The sequence below is a fragment of the Sorex fumeus genome, unplaced genomic scaffold, assembly GCF_029834395.1.
Source record: "Sorex fumeus unplaced genomic scaffold, SorFum_2.1 ptg000094l, whole genome shotgun sequence".
Lineage (NCBI taxonomy): Eukaryota > Metazoa > Chordata > Mammalia > Eulipotyphla > Soricidae > Sorex > Sorex fumeus.
In genome coordinates this window covers 756965-775362 of record NW_026606151.1, presented here as the reverse complement: position 1 = coordinate 775362, position 18398 = coordinate 756965, and the positions used below count along the sequence as shown (strand labels likewise).

Below are 18398 nucleotides of genomic sequence, written 5' to 3'. Positions count from 1 at the left end.
GAGCAGGGCTCCTGGGATGGTCTCAGGGGTGCAGGATCAGTGATGGGACTTGGAGGGGCCTCCCCTGGCGTTCACCTTCCATGCCCAAGTGAGGGTCAGTGCCCCTCCCCAAGAGTCCCTAAGGGATGGGAGGTGGGGTAGTTTCTATTTCCTTCCCAGTGCCTAGGGCAATCCGCACCTAGCTTGTAGGTAAAACTTAGTGTCCCAAGATGTCCCCAAGTGCCTTAGCGTCAGGATTATCAGGGTGGGAGAGCTGTCACAGAAAGCCATTAGCAGATAAGCAGCAAAGCCCTTATCGATGGGCAAGTCGGGGACCTGAGGCTAGATCCAGGCCAAGAGCTGGGTCACCCGACAGGTAAAATCTTTAATGGGTTTGCGTGCCACACCCTGCATTGCTGTAGGGCCACTATACTCCCTGGGTTCCATAATCCGCAGAGGACCCCCTCATACACAGCCTGCATGCACCCGGCCCTTTGAGCTAGCTCCCGGGCCCCAGACAGGGAAAGTTTTGATGCAGGAGAGGCCTGTTCTTCCTTCAGGGACACATCCCAGTGGGGCATGATTAAGCAGCTCCGCTGCGGTGCCCCACAGCCCGGCCCACAGTCCGCGGAGACCTCGCCCAGGCGCAGAAGCCACCGGGCGCGCTGCCCCGGGGCCCCGCCTCGACCCCGCCCCGGCTCCACCCCGGATCGAGGAGGCCCCGCCCACACGCAGTTTCCGCCGGGCGCGCTCGGCCGATAGACACGCCCCAGCCCCGCCCCTGCCCCGCCCCGCCCGCCCCAGCCCACGCGCCGTCTCCGCCGCGCGCTCTCGGCCGCGCCGGCCCGCCTCCACGCCCGGCGCGGAGCGAAACTCGCCGACAGCGCGCTCCTGCGGCCTCGCCCCGGCCTGCCCCCGACTGCGAGGCGCTGCCGGGACGCTGGGTCCCGGCCAGGCGCGGGCCGGCGCCCGCCTCTTCCTGCCCGCGCGGGCTCTGCAGCAACGGGGAAGCCTTCCCCACTCGATGCCACGCGCGTTCCGGCCCGGTGCACCCCCCCCCCCCGCGCTCACCCCGGACTGTCCCCCGTCGGGGACATCTGTGTTTATTCAGCTAGCCGGGTCGCAGGTGCCCGGCCTCGGCTGGGCGCGTGCACCTGGCGCTGGAACTGGAGCCGAGCTCGCCAGGGCAAGGCGGCTTGCCATGCGAAGCCCCCCTTTCCCCATCCCGGTGTCTCCCCAGGAAGGGCCTTACTCCCACCCCTCTGCTAACCCACTCAGGTCACTGTCCCACTTTCCTGCCTCTGCATGCACCGAAGGCTTGGGACTTCCTCAGGATCTGGTTAGGTCCCCTAACAGCCATGGGTGGCACCCAGCCAGGATCACAGGAGAGAAAGTGACCCTCCAATGCTAGGGGATTGGTTTCATTAGGCAGTCACTGTTACATCCTCCTTCCATTCTGCCCATCACCGAGGGTCACCCACAGGGCGCACAGCTGGTCAGCTGGTGGCGCCTATACAACCAGGTCTCCACCCAATAAAACCTTCCTGCGTGGACACTGGGTGTAGCCCCAGCCTAGGAAACAAACTATATTCCTCTCTCTTCCTCTCTCTCTCTCTGTCTCTCTCGCTGTACTCTCTCTCTCTCTCTCTCTCTCTCTCTCTCTCTCTCTCTTCTCTCTCTCTCTCTCTCTCTCTGAACACACACAGAAAAAACCAATGCTCTGGGGTTACTCTGGCTCTGCTTTCAGAAATTATTCCTGGCGGTGCATGGATGCCAGGGGTGGAACCTGGGTAAGGCTTCGTGCAAGGCAAAAGCCTTCCCTGCTGTGTTTCACTCCTGCCCCTCTGAGCACCCTGGAGAGGAGAGTCAAGTCCTGCACCTGTGCATCCCCCAACTCCCCACCGCTGGGGGGCCGCAGGGAGTAACACTGGCGATATGCTCTGCTATGTACCTCCCATCCACTGGGAGGCGCAAGACCAGTCTGAGGCTGCCCCACACAAGGCCCAACGGGGCATCATTAGCCAAATGGGCAGGCAGGTGGGCGTAAATGCAGAGCCCTGGGCATAGGACTTGGAAGAAGCTGACAGCTGTGCTCTGGAAGGAGGTGGAGGCCCATGTCAGAGTCCAAAAGGCCCTGGGAACTGCACCCCAAGTCCTCGGTCTGCGAGAACGGGAGACGGATGGGTCCAGGGACCCTGGGTGGCCACATTCTGTTCCATGGACTTTGAGATCCTGGGAAAGCCAGAGAAAAGGCTGTGGGTGGGTCGGTACAGTCCAGCCAGATTAGATAAGGAAGCGGAAGATTTGGGCAGGTGAGTCTCAGAAGTCAAGGCCTCAACCTACCAGTCTGGCTGCCCAGAAGCCACAGACGACGGAACGTGCTAGGGGGACCCTGGACAGCACGGTCCCAACCGAGCTTGGAAGCTGCGGCATGCTGGGGGTAAGGGACTGATTGAGGTCACAAGTTAAGGAGCAGCCAGTCCACACCCCAGGTGCCCTGGCGCCTAGCCGCAGGCCTGGCCACCACCCCGCAGATCTAGGCCAGACCCTGGGAAGGCCACACCCAACACAGCCAACTCCCACGCTGGGACTGCTGGTGGGCAGGCCAGGGGTCCTGGAGTCCCTTGGGGTCCCTGGCTCAAGACAGGGAAGAAATTCACTTTCACATTCTTGCGAACATTGTTTCATCTCTGGCAAAACTTTCATTACTAAGGATCTACCTTAACCATCCGAGGGTCAGAGTGTGTGGAATTTCAGGCCCGGCATGGTGGAAGCTGGAAACTTTGCCCAGGGATTAAGGCATCCCGCAGACCATGGTTTGAGACCCTAGCACCATACGATCCAAGCACCACCAGGGGTCACTCCTGAACAAAGAGCCAGGAGATGCCCTGCAGATAGGAATATGGCCCAAAAAACAGAAAAGAGAAATAAATCAGAATTTGATAGAACCCACAGATCTCTAACAGAAACTGGCACTCACTGGCTCCATGGGGCAAAGGACAATGGACATGGCAACTGTGATCAGTGTGATTATGGTTGGTGTGACCATGGTCAGTGTGGCTGTGGACAGTGTTACTGTGGTTAGTGTGACCGTGGTCAGTGTGACTGTGGACAGCGTGACTATGACTAGTGTTGACTATGGTTAGTGTGGCTGTGGACAGGGTGACTGTGGTTAGTGGGGCTGTGGACAGTGTGACTGTGGTTAGTGTGACCGTGGTCAGTATGACTATGGACACTGTGAAGATGGTCAGTGTGACTGTGGACAGCATGACTGTGGTTAGTGTGACTGTGGACAGTGTGACTAGAGAGTGTGACTGTGGTGAGTGTGACTGGTTAGTATGACTGTGGTTAGTGTGATTGCGGACAGTGTGATTGGACAGTGTGACTGTTGCTAGTATGACTGTGGTGACTGTGACTGTGGACAATGTGACTGTGGTTGGTGTGACCGTGGTCAGTGTGAATGTGGACAGTGTGACTGTGGACAGCGTGACTATGGACAGAGTGACTGTGGTTAGTGAGACTGTGGACAAAGTGAATGTGGCTAGTGTGACTGTGGTTAGTGTGACTGTGGACAGTGTTTCTGTTGTTACTGTGGCTGGACAGTGTGACTGCGGTCAGTATGATTGCTGTCAGTGTGACTGGACTGTGTAGCTGTGGACAGTGTGACCAGATGTATGGCTGTGGTCAGTGTGACTGGAATGTGTGGCTGTGGTTAGTGTGACCAGATGTGTGCTGTGGTCAGTGTGACTGAACTGTGTGGCTATGGACAGTGTGGCAGTTGTTACTGTGACTGGACAGTGTGGCTGTAGTCAGTGTGACCGGATGTGTGACTGTGGACAGTGTGACTGGACTGTGTGACTGTGGTCTGTGTGACCGGATGTGTGGCTGTGGACAGTGTGGCTGGACCCTGTGGCTGGACACTGTCTGTGGGCTGGCTAAGGGTGCCATAGTGCGCTCACACAGTGACTGCTGTGGTTCCAGAGAACATACCCTTGTTTCTCGGAGATGTAAAATAAAGGACTTCAAACACACAATTACCATGAGACACTTCAGCCCAAAAGAGACACAGTAAATACAGCCAACGTGGACTAGGGTCGCGCCTGGGTGACGGCCACGTGGGTGCTCTGAATGCCCCCCTTTTCTCCTGCTGTGTGCCTCAGGCGGGAGCAGGAGGGGAGGGGGCAGCAGCACCCCAGGAATACCCTGTCAAAGTCTCAGCATTGCCCCCACACCATCACCCAGTTGGGAAACGCTTCTTTGGGGGGGTCGTGCTCAGTGCTCAGCGCTCAGGGATCACTCCTAGGGACCATATGGGGTTCCCGGGATAAACCCAGGTCCCCACTGCACTGGGGCTCTGGAGCCTGGGAAACACCTTTCTCCAACAATGGGTGCAGGGAATCAAACCCAGGACCTCCACATGCACAGTCAGTGCTTACTGCAGAGCCCATCCCCCACGCGCTCGGGAAACCCCTTAACCCCCCTAAGAGCCCCCCAAGCCTTTGCTGCCCACCTCCATCTCCACGTCCAGCTTCCCTGCTGGCTGTGGGACAAGACAGGGATTTGCCAAGCAAATGTCTGGCCACACCTGCCGCTGTCCCAGGCTGAGATTGCTGTTTGCTGTCACCGGCCTGGCCACCTGCTGTCCCTCCTCCACAGACACCGAGGACCTGTGTCCCCTGTACCCTCCAGGCTCCCTCTGCCTGGCCTTAGGGGCCCCCTCTGCGGAGCGGACCCCAGCCCCACCCGAGGGGCCCCATCGATGCCCTCACGGCCCCCAGGCAGATGCCCGCAGGCTTCTCAACAAGGACCCTCTCCTGCATCCGGGCTCTGGCACAGCTGCCCAGAGCCAGAGGTGCCTCCGTGGGACCCGCACTGCAGGGACCAAGGCAGGGAGGGTGCCCTGGCATCACCAGCCTGGCACCCAGCCAGACAGTGCTCACAGCCAGAGACCCGGGATGGGCGGAGATTTGCTCCCCGTCCTCTCTCCCTCTCCCCAGGAACCTCCCTGGGGCTGTGGTGGCCTCACCCTAAACCAAGCACCCCACCCCCGAACCAAGCCACTGTCCCACCCACCCCACAGCCCCACCGGGCCGAGTTGGGAGGGGATGTGGGGCAGGGATAGGGGGTCAGGGCAGCATGTGAGCAAGCGAGGACCGCAGGGGACCCCACGTGGAAACCCAGCGGCCTCTCCTCTCCACCACGATACCACTCCCCACCTCGAAGGAGGAGGCTCACTCCTGACACCCCATTTTAATGGGCCCGCCTCCTCTCCATCCCGGGGACACAGGTCCTCATTCTCACTGCCCCCACCATTAGAGACACTGGCAGAGTTGGGGAGCCCCTGGGGAGGAAAAGGGCTGCGACCCTGCGGGAGAAAGATATGCAGGAGGGAGGCACTCGCGCCCCGAGTGGCTTCAATTCCCAGCACCACACAGGGGCCCTCGGGAGCACCCAAACGCCCCCCAGCACTGCTGGGTAGGGCCTGAAAACACCCCCACCCCCACTCCCTCCCTCAAAAAAAAAAAGACATGCCTTCCCCCTGGAGACATCCTGGGCATGCGTGGACAGAGCACGGCTCTGCTCCTGAGAGCTGCCTCAACGCAACCCAGCACCAGGATGAGGCCAGTCTCAGCAACTCGGTGCCTGCACGCCCAGAGTCTCGGTGTGTGGGCAGGGGGAGCTGCCTAATGCAGCCCCCCAAGAAGCGGACGGGCCATATGTGCTGTGTGCAAGCGTTTGTCAATATTTATTTGTGTACCTAAGAGGCGACGAGACCCAGATATAGAACGCGAGTATAAGTCCCAGCAGTGTTGCAGATAAGACTTGGAGTTTTTCCAGTTTTCTCCAAGGAAAACGCTTGATTTCTTTTTAACCCGGAAAAAACAAAAGTTGTCTTTTCAAACCCTGAGCAGCAAGGACTGGCCTGGCGGAGGCCAAGTGCTGCCCTGCTGGAGGGCAAAGGAGTCGTGGACACCTCCCTCCCTGCCTGAAACCACAAGGGAAGGAAAGCCAGAGGACAGCTGAGGCGGGACACGGGGACACGGCTGACCCCCAAGCACAGCTCTGCAGTGCAGAAGGTTCCAGCGCCCCACTGGACCCACCAGAACAGGCTGGAGCTCGGCCTCGGTTGCTGGATTACTCCCCCGTCCCTAGCACAGTGGGCTTGGGAGGGCCGTGACTGCCCAGGAGACCTGCTCCAGCCCAGGGCGGGGAACCAGCCACCTGCGAGAGAGATCGGGAGCACAAACACTGGGAAAACTTGCAAGTCACCCAAGGTCCTCAACATGAGCTGCCCTCAGCCCCCTCCACCCAACCGCCCTCCCCCCCCCCCCCCCCCCGAAATCCTGAGCCACTCAGTGGTGGGGGAGGGTGCTGGGAAGGGGGGATTTCTTCCAGATTTCCCCCGCACTCACACACACCCCAGCACAGATGCAAACCACACAGGGGGTAGGCCACACAGACTGACCGGCCCCATGCATGCATGCATACACACGCACACACACACACACACACACACATGCACACACACACACACGCAATCACACACACACACATGCACACACACACACACGCACTTACGCACACGCGCACACACACAGGTCCACTCTGGCTGGGACCCCCAGCGGGCTGATGACCAGGCAGGAGGGCTAAGGACCTCATCTGGGAATCTGGGGCTCCATTTCCGGGTCCTGACCTTCGTGTCCACCTCCTGCAGTGGGCAGGCTGGAAGGCAGTGGACAGGGAGCCCACTCACTCCCCTGTCATGGGCTGGGCCATGGACGGGCAGGAGCAATCACCCCCCCAAAGCCCGACTGCGCCTGCGCCCCTGCAGCTGCTCCAAGCCCTCCAGAAGTCTGCGTGTGAGGCTCTGAGGGGGCCCCCTCGCCGCTGCACACGGGGTCCCAAGCTGTCACCACTGGCTGGAGCCCCTGCCCCACCCCCACCCTGGAAATGCTCAGCTCCGTGGCTCCAGTGTGCATGCTGCCTCCTCCCACCGGGGTGAGGGGTGAGGAGTGAAGGGCCAGGGGCGAAGCGAGGCCCCTGCCGAGAACAGGCGTGGGCCTGCTTTCCCTGCCCAGCAAGGTCCCGGCCTGCTCCATGATCCACTCCTCCGACCCCTCCCGTGCTCCCCACCCAGAGTTAATGTACAACTGTCCCCAGAAGCTCTAATTAGCCAGGGCGGCTCTCATTGGTCTCAGGCCCCCCCACCGCCCCCCAGTGGCTGGCTGGAAGCTGTAGGCTGCCCCAGACTCCCTCCCCACTGACCCTCCTGCCACCTCTCAGAGGAGCCAGCTCCCCCCCCCCACCACCACCACCACCACAACCAAGGCTATTCCTGTCCTCCCCAAATTCACTTCACTGCGGGGTTGAGTTATAGCACAGTGGGAGGGCATTTGCCTTGCACACTGCGGACCCAGGTTCAATCCCCAGCATCCCATAGGGTCCCCCTAACACAGCCAGGAGTATTTCTTGAATATTTCTCTGAACATCACAGGGTGTGACCCAAAGGGAAAAAAAAGAAACAATCACAAAAAAGTTCACTGCATCAGGCCCTGGCAGGGTACCCATCAGGTGGCAGCTCTGACTGCCCCTGAATCCCAAGGAACACAGTCAAATCGGCCTCTGGGGTTGGAAGATATGGGCACCACCAGACGAGGGGTAGGCAGAAAGATTCTGGAAGAATGCACACAGAGAGATGAACAGAGCCATGAGTCTCACCACGGGCCCAGTCCCCTGATAGCTCCTGGCCCAGCAGGTTGCCAGGGGGCTGAGGAGCCTGCTTGGCTTTGGTTGTTTTGTTTTGCTTTGTTTGGTTTGGGGGCCACACCCAGCAGCGCTAAACGTGACAGTGACAACAGGGATTCAACCCAGGCCTGGAGCACATGCCCGTGCTCCCGTGGCCTGTGCAGCCTTCTCCCTCGCCCGTTTCTAACCCTCACCCCCTGCCCCTGCCCAGGCCCGAGCCCGAGACCTGCTGAAGGGGAGGTACTGAAGGAATAGCTGAGGGTGTAATTAATTAGTGAACCCTGGCTAAGTGCCCCACAGACAAGAAGCCTCCCACTGTAAAACAACGGTTAACCCTCGGAAGGCAGAGGCCTTTGAACCAAGCAGGGCAAAAGCATAGTGGAAAATGGGGCTGGAGCAATAGCACAGTGGGTAGGGGTTTGCCTCGCACACGGCCGACCCAGGTTCGATTCCCAGCATCCCATCGGGTCCCCTGAGCACAGCCAGGAGTAATTTCTGAGTGCATGAGCCAGGAGTAACCCCTGAGCATCGCCGGGTGTGACCCAAAAAGCAAAAAAAAGGAAAAAAAGCATAGTGGAAAAGGGGTTAATTCTCCAAGGACTAGGGAGGGTGTGTCCATGGCTTCACGGGTGGAGTGAGGCTGAAGCAAAGACACAGAGGGGGTTCAGGGATGGTTCCGGAAGGGGAGGAATGTGGAGCACCTGGCACAGGGGAATCGCAGAATGGAGTGGAAGGGCTGGAGGTGCACAGGAAAGGATGCGCGCAGACACATGGCCCACAGGGGCTCAACCCCAGGCACCGCACCTGATGCGCTGAGTCCCACCTGAGTGGCCCTGAGCCGGGTGTGTCGCCTAAAAAGAAGAGATTGGGGGTCTGGATGTGGCTCAGCAGCAGAGCACGCATCTTGCACGCACCCATCCCTGTGCTCCATCTCAGATGCTACAAGGCAAAATAAACAAATAAAACTAGGGCTCAGACTTATAGCACAGTGGGTAAGGCATTTGCCTTGCACACGGCCGACTTGGGTTCGATTCCCGGCATCCCATATGGTCCTCTGAGCACCGCCAGGAGTAATTCCTGGATGCAGAGCCAGGAGTAACCCCTGAGCATCACTGGGTGTGACCCAAAAAACAAAAAACAAAAACAAAAAAACACTAAAAACTGGGGGCCTGCTCAAGTCAGCAGGAAAACAGAACAGCAGGCTGTGTTATGAGGTGCCCAGTGGACAGGCAGGGGGTGTCCAAGTACAGGGCACCGCGCGGGGGGGGAGGCCTATCCAGTCACCAACTCCTGCCGGGCACCAGCACAGACAGCAGAACTTTCCAGAGCAGGACAGGTGGGGGCAGGAGGGAGAGAGGAGCAGAGGGCGCAGGGGGTCCCATCTGTGGACTGTACCCTCCTGGCCAGCATGTGCTCAGCAAGCAGGCATCTCCCGAAAGCCCCCCTCTGCCACAGACCTCAGAGCCCACCCCAGCCCCCACAACTTCTCTTTGCCTCCTTGGCTGTGGGGCCTCCTAGGGGCCAACCCAGGCCTGGGCTGCAGCCTCTGCCTCCCTCCCTCCCTTCCTCCTTCTCTCTCCCTCCCTCCCACTCCACCCCACTCTCACCCTCCCTCCCATCCTCCCTCCCTTACTCCCTCTCTCTCCCTCCCTCTCTCTCTCTCCCTCAGTTCCTCTCCCCCATCCCCCCTGAACCCCTGCACCAAGGCTAGCTCAGGTGTGGCTGGCCCCAGGCTGGGACCTGGACCCGGCTCAGTGGGAGGGAAGCATGCACCGTGTAGAGAGACAAGGTGCTGGAAAGCGCTGGACTTCCCGGCAGAATCCCCCGTCAGGAGGGCCCCGGAGGGCCCAGCCTCCCATGCCCCTGGGTTCCCTCCCCAGCAGCATCTCAGCTCAGCCCGCAGCCACCTCCACGGAGTCTCCCAGGAGCCAGGAGACTCCCACAGGCCACAGCCAGGCCTGGGCCGAGGGTGCCCACGAGAGGACACACCTGTGGCTGGCTGGCGCCCAGCGAGGGTCAGCAGAGGAGGGTGAGTCTAGCCTACAGGGCTGGGCGTGTGCTGGGGATGAGACCACACAGGTCCGCAGACTGAAAATGGGACAGAGATAGCAGGGCCTGTCCCAGGGCCCGCTGCAGGGGTGGAGGACAGCTGAGCCCCACTCACCAACTAGCCCGCCAGCCCAGAGATAAGCCCATCTCTCTCCCTCTCCCTCCCTCCTTCCCCCTCCCTCTCCCTCTCCCTCCCTCCTTCCCCCTCCCTCTCCCTCTCCCTCCCTCCCTCTCCCTCCCTCTCTTATCTCTCTCCCTCACCCTCTCCCTCCCTCTCTCTCCCATCTCTCTTTTTCTCTCTCCCCCTCCCTCTCTCCCCCCACTCCTCTTCCTCCCTCCAGGCTTCAGGGCCACCCTCAGCTGCCCAGTGCTCAGGAGACTCCGGTCTCACACATCCAGCAGGCTGCCAGCCCCGTTAGGCCTAGGCCGCGTGCCGCCCCCACCCGCGCAGAGCAGGGCGGGCAGCCCTCTCCAAGGGCAGCGCTGACTCCCCGCTGGACCCTGGGAGGTGGCTAGAATTAATTAATGTTTGTAAAGTGCTCTGGGGACCCGGGAGCCAGGGACCTGGGGCGCCAGATGAACTGTGCAGGAAATTGACAGGGCGAGGCGGGGAGAAGGGGGGACAGGCAGGAGAAGGGGGACAGCCGGTCAGGACCTGGACGCCGCCGCCGAGGGCTGCAGGACGCGCCTCCCGGGGCGGGGGCGGGGGCGGGGAGGCCAGAAGAAACCGTGAGCCCCGCGCGGGTCCCGGGTCCCCCGCGCGCCGCTGCGCCGTTCCCCGCGCCGGCTGCCCCACCTCCAGGGCCGTCCCGTCGGGCGCGGGTGCCCGGGCACCCCCGGCCCCGCCCAGGACCACCTGCGGAGGAAGTTTCGGCCTCTCCGCCCGTTCTCTAGAAGCCGGGCGCGGGCGGGCGGCGGCTTCGCCGTCGGAGCGCCTCGTGCCAGCGCCGGCGGGGCGCCCGCTCCTACCTGGGCAAACACTCACTTCCTTTCCCACGGCCAGGAGTGCGCGCCGCGCCCGGCACGGCCCCGGGATGTCCGGCCGCGGGCGGGGGCCGCGGGGCGACCACCGCTCTCGTCCCCGCCCGCACCCGCGCCCGGCGGCCGGCGCACTCACCCCAGAGTGCTGATGAAGCCGTTGACCGAGCCCTCGGCGTACAGGGAGACGATGTCCCCGATGTGCAGGAAGCTGGACATCTCGCTCATGGCTGCGGGGGCGCCCCGGGGCGCGCGGCCGGGCGGGACGCCGGGGGGCGGGCGGCCCGGGGCAGGGGGGCGAGCGCCCGGGGCGGGCTGGCGGCGCGGCGACCCCCGGCGGGGGCGCGCGGCCCGGGGGCCGGGGCTGGCGTCCGGAGAGGGGCTGCCCGCGTCTCGGCGCGCCCGCCGCGCGCCCGCCCGGCCCGGCCCGCGCGTACCTGCCGCCGAGAAGGAGCAGGAAGTCTGGGGCCGCCGCACACATGCAAATCCCGCCCGGGAGGCGGGGACGCCGCACCCCGCCCCACGCCCCTGCGCCCGCGCCGCCCGCCCGCGCCCCGCGCCCCTGCGCGCCCCTGCGCGCCCCGCCGGCGCGGCCCGGCCCCGCGGCTGGCCCCGCGCGCGGCCTGGGGGCCTCGGGGGGAGTGGGGGGCGGGGCTCTGCCGCGGCCGAGCCGGGCCGGGGGGCAGCGCGGGCGCCCACCCCGGCCGCTCCCGGGCGCGCTCCTGCCTTCCACGCGCAGAGCGGGGCTCGTGCTTTCTAGTGTGCAAAAGCCCTTTCCTTGCACAACAGGCAGCGCTCGGGCTTGCCGGGGACTCGGAGCGAGGGGGGTTTGGCTCGGTTGTAATTTTCTCTCTTTCTCTCTCGCTCCCCCCGCATTCCGGCGTGTCGAGGGATCCAACTTCCGAATCAGTGCAGCCGCTCCCGCTGCCCGAGTCCGCTCCGAAACGCGTGGCGCCTAGCCTTCTGCCTGCCTGCCTGCCCGCCTGTCCGCCTGTCCGTCTGTCCCGGCGGGGCCCGGCCGGGCGCGCTCCCCTCGCCAATCCCTGCGCGCCCGCGTGGCCCGGGGCCGCCCCGCCGCACTCGCGTCCCCTCTCAGACTTTCAGTTCTGCTCGCGGCGGCTGCGTGTCCGCCCCCTTCGGGGTCCGGTCCCGGGATGGGGCGCCGCCGCCACCCCCTGCGGCCAACCTTCATCCCTCCCCGGCAGCCGCCAGGGACGCGGGGGGTGGGGGGCACGGGTCCCACGGAGGAGGGGACTGGGGACAGGAAGCGGGGCGCAGCGGCCGCGAGGAACAGCTGCTGGGGGCTGGGGCCGGTGCGGAAGCGGGAGAGGCGCCCGCGTCCCCCGCCCGGCCCGGGGAGTCCACGAGGCTCGGGTCAGTGCTGACCGTTCTTCCCCCCGCCCCACCCCACCCCCCCAGAGTAACGTTTCACAGCAGCCTGGGCCCGCGCCTTCGTCTCTAACTAAGTGAAACAATACTTGCACCAAACAATACGTACCCTTCTGACCTGTTGATGCATTGATATTTTCTGTTCTATTTCAGGGCTTTGTTTCATTTTGTTTTCTTAGCCCTGATTGTGCACCGCGAAATCGCGCTCTCAAAGGAACCAAGTAGCTGGCGAAGTAGGAAAGACGTCATCCGGATCACTTTGCCAAAAAGATGACTGAAGCCCAGAGAAGCCACTGCACACCTCAAGGTCACACAGCAGGTGCCAAGCAAGTGCAGCTGCGAGCCCAGCCGCCAGCGACTGGCCCGAGCTGTCTCCACACTCCGGCCAGCCCTCCCGACCAGCCCCTGGGACAGCTGCACTGGCCCTTAGAAGTTGGGGCCCAGTGTGTGCAGACGGCCCTGCTGGGGACGAGCCTCTGAAGTGGTTTCTGTGTGTTGATTTATTTGATTTTTGCCCCACGGGGATCAAACTCAGGGCCTCAGGGTCTCCCATAGGGAGACTAGTGCTCTGCCACCAGCCGTCTGCAGCCCTATTATGAAGAGAAATCTCTCCCCCTTCTCCCCTCCCCCTAATATTAAAAAATATTAATATTGGGGACCGGAGCAATAGTACCAGGAGGAGGGCACTTGCCTTACATGCAGCTGACCCGGGTCTGATCCCCGGTCTCCCATGTGGTACCCCGAGCCCACCACTGAGCACAACTGGAAGCAGCCCAAAAACCAAAGGGAAAAAAAAGAATATTATTAAGGAAAACTATATGTCATATTGAAAATACAGTGACGGGTCTTGGGTCGTTCTTGCCTTTGTCAACTCTTTGAATTTTGCAAAATTTGGTATCAAAGTTTTTTGGGGGTTTATTGTTGTTTTTTGAGGGGGGCCTCCCCAGCCAGGCTCCAAGGCGCGGGGGTCCCCTCCTAACCTTTGGCTGTCCTGAGGGTCAGTCCTCGGCTCTGCAGTCCAGGCTGGAACTTGGGGCCTCTCCACTGGAGACATGCACTCCAGGCCTCTGAGCCAGCTCCTCTCCCGCCACGGATTCCTTAAGGGCGTTAAATAAACTTCACTGAAGTTTCTTCACGCTTCTCATAGCGACATTCCGGCCTCTACTTACTGAGATGACCATACTCCTGATTGAGTGGACATCCTTCCATCCTTCCTTTCTTCCTTCCTTCCTCTCTTCTTCCCTTCCTTTCTACCTGCCTGCCTTCCTGCCTTCTCTCCTTCCTTCCTTCCTTCCTTCCTTCATTCCTCCCTTCTTTCCTTCCTTCCTGCCTTACTGCCTGCCTGCCTTCTCTCCTTCCTTCCTTCCTTCCTTCCTTCCTTCTTTCCTTCCTTCTTTCCTTCCTTCCTTCCTTCTTTCCTTCTTTGCTTCCTTCCCTCCTTTCTTTCTTTCCTTCCTTCTTTCCTTTCTTCCCTCCTTCCTTCCTTTTTTCCTTCATTCCTTCCCTCCTCCCTCCTTCCTTCTTTTCTTCCTCCCTTTCTCTCTTCCTTTCTCTCTCCCTTCCTTTCTTTCTTCCTTTCTTTGTTTTTGGGCCACACCTAGCAGTGCTCAGGACTTCCTCTGCTCTCAGGGATCATGTATGGGGTGCCAGGGATCAGACCCAGGTCAGCTGCCAGACATGCACCCTACCCATTCATTATATTATCTTTCGGGCCCAGTTTTCATTTCTTCCTATTTGGATGTTGGTTCCATACAAGGCTGCCCCCCCCAAAACAATGCATGCCTTCTCTCTGAAGCCTTTTACATTTATATGGGTGCTATTGTCCCCGTATATCCCCCATTCATGCAGCCGTGGGTGGTAGTCCACTTCCTGACCATGTTCCGGACCGTCTGCCCCTGTTGCTGGTGCCCACTGGAGCGTTATCTGGGACTTTGCTATTACGGTGGTGCTGCGGTCAATATTCTCGTCTCCCACTGTGCACACATGTCTCCAGGGCAGCTGGTGTGCAAACTCTGCCTCGAAACTGATTAGCAGGTCATAAAAGTGACTAATGGTTACAAGCCAACACTGAGAACCCTCAGAATTGATTAGAAAAAGATCAGCTTCACAGGTCATCAGGGAAACTCAGGGAGAAAATTGGGTCTATGGGAGAGTGTGGCATGCGGGTATTCTGGGCCACAGGACGGGGGATGCCTGTCAAGCAGTCTGAAAACTCAGAAGAGCAGGGGCTGGAGGGATGGTCCTGCAGGCAGGGCACAGGCCTTGTACACAGCTGGTTGTGGCTCGATCCCCAGCACCCTGTATGTTCAGGTCCCCTGAACGCCACCAGGAGTGACTCCAGAGCACAGAGCCGTGGGTACCAGCAGGTGTGAGCCATAAAAACCAAACAAGTTCTAGAGGAAGAACTTCGTGCCAGGGTGACAGTACAGTGGGTGGGCGCTGGCCCTGCATGTGGCCCACCCAGACTGGATTCCTGGAGCCCCATGCGATCTCCCGGGCCTGCCAGGAGTGATCCCTGAGCGCAAAACCAGAAATATGCGGTGAGCATCGCCTTGCAGTGCCAGAGAGTCAGGCGGTGCCAGAAATGCCCCAAACAATGACAACCACAGAAAGATAGAGGAAGAACTCAGAAGTGGGAATTATTAGGCCTCCATGACGGTCTCTTGGGGGCTGGAATGATAGCACAGCAGGTAGGGCGTTTGCCTTGCACGAGGCCGACCCAGGTTCGAGTTCCAGCATCCCATATGGTCCCCTGAGCACCGCCAGGAGTAATTCCTGAGTGCAGAGCCAGGAGTAACCCCTGTGCATTGCCAGGTGTGACCCAAAAAGAAAAAAAACAGGAGGTGAGTCCCCCGCCTGCCACCCCAAGATTTGCTGCCAAAAAAATTTAAAGCTTTTTTTTTTTTTTTGCCATTCCTGATGATGCTCAGGGTGTCGGTACAGGGGGACCATTTGGGATGCTGGGTACCAAACCTGGATCGGTCACGTGCAAGGCAAGTTCACTACTCCCTTCCTATCGCTCCGGCCCCCTAACGTTCTTTCTCGAGCTGTCACCACGGCCTCCGCTTGCCCCTCCAGCGGCAGTGGGACGGGCCTTTGCAGTTCCATGTCCCCTGGGAAGTATTTGTTTTTCCTCCGCCACCAGAGAGCTCTCAGGGGCCCCTTGAACACCATCACTGCCCCCATATCCCCCCACAGGCTGTGGGGTGTGGCGTGAGGGAGGACACAGTCAGCTCTTCCAACAGCTGGGGGGTTGGTCTGTCCTGGAGACCGAGGTGGGGATAGAATCTCAGTCACGCACCGGGGTCGGGTCAGACCGTGGTGCCCCCTCTCAGGATGTAAATTGCCAGGGTCACCACCACACCTGCTGAGGAGAATCACGGGCCCTTCCCTCCTGAGTGGCTGAAGTGGGCCGCTGGGGTCACTGGGGTCAAGCTGGGGTGAGGTTCAGCGCAGGTGGGCACCAGCACCACCCCGCGGCACCAGGCCCAACCTCAATGATGGGTGTCACCCCACCCACATCCCAAGGGGGCCTCTGTTCAAGGGAAAATACAGTGATGAACCTCAGAAACCCCCAGATCAGGAGTCACAGGAAACCCATGATTACCAGGGCCCCCTCCGAGAGGAAACTGGGGGCTGGCACCTGACTGGGGGGAACTTCACAGAGCTTTCCTCTCCCTTCCCTCTCCCCTCCCCCCTGCCCTCTCCCCCCTCCCCACCCTCTCCCTTTCCCCTCTCTCTCCCCCTCTCCCCCTCCCTCTCTCCTCCCCCTTCCCTCCATCTGCCCCTCCCACTTCCCTTCTCTCTCCCCCCTCCCCCTCTCCCTCCCTCTCCCGCTGCTCCCTCTTTTGTTCTGGGGCCACCCCTGGCCAGGCTCAGGGCTTACTCCTGGCTCTTTCCTCAGGGATCACTCCTTTGGGGTTCAGGGGACAATATGAGGTGCCGGGGATCAAACCCAGATGCAAGGCAAGTGCGTTCCCTGCCCCGTCCATCTCGGGTCTTCGCCATTCAAACTTTGGACTGTAACGATGTATAATCTGTAATGAAAAGTAAATAAAACAAAGATGATCGAAGAATCACCGAGTTCTAGGAATGAGCCGGAAGACAAGCAGGACAGCGCCCTTCTCTGCTCCACACCCAGCCCCGCCCCGGGGCTGAGGATGGCAGGAGAGTCCTCAGACCCCCCCACCCCCGGACACTCCATGGGAGCACCCATGGGTGAGAGAGCCTGGAGACAGGAGAGCTGAGGAGAGAGAACATTCAAGTGTGCCAGGGGCTGCCGGCTCTGGACTCGAGGCCTCCCTGTGGGCCCATGCCCCCACAGACCACCACGACCACTCTCTAGGGACCTCTAGGGAACTTGCTCCCATCCCAGCTCTGCTGTGTGACTTTGCACGGGGCACACTCTCTGGTCTTGGCATCTCTCAGATGCCATCTGTGGCTCTGACTTTTCTTTCTCCCATCCAAGTACTAACCAAGTCCGACCTTACCTAGCTGCTGAGACCTGACTTTTTCTTTCTTTCTTTCTTTCTTTCTTTCTTTCTGTCTGTCTTTCTCTCCTTCCTTCCTTCCTTCCTTCCTCCCTTTGTTCGTTCCTTCCTTCTTTCCTTCCTTCCTTTCTTATTTTACTATGGGAGCCCATCACAGCAAGGATGGGGCAGCGCCAGGGATCAAACCCAGGGCCTTCCTCGTGCGCCGTCTGTCTCCCCAGCCGCCCCGGCCTCTGACTGTTCTTTAGGCTCTTTCTGGACCTCCGTGACTGTGACCGGGCGGGAAGGGGCGAGGAAAGCCCCCGCCCCGTGCTCCCATGAGCCTTCTCGTGGTTGGGGAAGCAGATAACAAGGCATTCTCAGGGTTTCTTCTGCGCCCCACTCCTGATAGGGCAGGGGAGCCAGGAGGCTCGGGGCGGGGCCAGGCCAGACGCTGACTCAGAGCAACAGCCACCCAGCCGGGTCACCCTGTGGGTGGGGTGCCAGCCCGGGCCCGCTGGGGCTCCCGGAGAATTCCTTCCCCATGCCATAAGCTGCCCTGGGCGGCCACCCCAGCCCTCCGTAACCACTTGGCTACTGCCTGTACACGCTCGTGCCCAATCTCCCTCCTTCTCCCTCCCTCTCCCTCTCTCTCTCCCCCTCGCTCTCTCTTGCTCGTTCTCTCTCCCTCTCTCTCGCTCACTCTACCTCTCTCTATCCCTCTCACTCCCTCTCTTTCTCACTCTCTCTTTCTCTCTCTCTCTCTCTCTCTCTCTCTCTCTCTCTCTCTCTCTCTCTGTTTCTCTCTGCCCAGCCTCTGTGGACCCTGCTGTCCTGTGGATAAAATAGAACCCAGCCAGGGCCAGAGAGATAGAACAGTGGGTAGGGCGCTTGCCTTGCACACAGCCAACCTGGGGTTGATCCCTGGCACGCTCAAGAGTCCTGTGAGCCCTGTCAGGGGTGATGCCTGAGAGTGGAACCGGGAGTCAGCTCTGAGCATCACCAGGTGTGCCCTCTAGAATCTCCCCCCAAGATGATAATAAATAAGGGACCAAAGATAAAGTACAGAGGGTAAAGCTCTCCTTTCTTACACTGACCCAGGTTCCATCCCCAGCACCCCATATGGTCCCCCTGAGCCCCACAGGAGTGATCCCTGAGCACAGAGCCAGGAGTAAACCCCGAGCACTGCCGGGTGTGGCCCCCACAGAAACAAAAAACAATAACAAATAAAATAATACCCTGCTGTAGCGGCCAGGCGCTGGCTGTCGGCAGGCACGACTGAAGGAGGGTGTGAGAACCATCGAGCCGCACGTCCCGGGGTGGGGGTGGGGGGTCAGAGCAGGGCCATCACCTCCCTCTGTCCTCCCGACCTCAGATCTCAGAGGGCAGGGGAGTGTGATAACAGGGGTCCCCAGGGGGGGGCAGAGAGATAGTGCAGGGGCTAGGGCACTTGCCTGGCACGTGGGTTAGAGCCCTGGCATCCCAAGCGTCCCCCTCAACTGCCAGAGTCAGGAGTAACCCCTGAGCATCGCTGGGTGTGGTGCAAAAATCAAAAACAAACAACAGTAGGGCTGGAGAGATAGCACAGCAGGTAGGGTGTTGGCCTTGCACGCGGCCGGCCCGGGTTCGATTCCCAGCAACCCATATGGTCCCCTGAGCACCGCCAGGAGTAACTCCTGAGTGCAGAACCAGGAGTAACCCCTGTGCATCGCCAGGTATGACCCAAAAAGCAAACAAACAAACAAACAAACAACAGAAAAAAAGTCTCCCCAGGCCCAGAGGTCGCCC

General features: G+C 60.6%; 1 protein-coding gene across 3 annotated transcripts in view; it reads right to left on the bottom strand.

Moving 5' to 3' along the window:
* The window catches only part of ITPR3 (inositol 1,4,5-trisphosphate receptor type 3), a 278545-nt gene extending 266168 nt beyond the window's left edge, over nt 1-12377 (bottom strand). For 2 of the 3 annotated variants that reach the window (XM_056132261.1, XM_056132260.1), the window contains exon 1: nt 10892-10980. In XM_056132261.1, coding sequence (XP_055988236.1) covers nt 10892-10980 — 89 coding nt within the window. Of the gene's footprint in view, nt 1-10891; nt 10981-12250 lie in introns of those variants that run through there. The other variant, XM_056132262.1, reaches the window with a different exon arrangement.
* Between the last annotated feature and the right edge of the window lie 6021 nt (nt 12378-18398).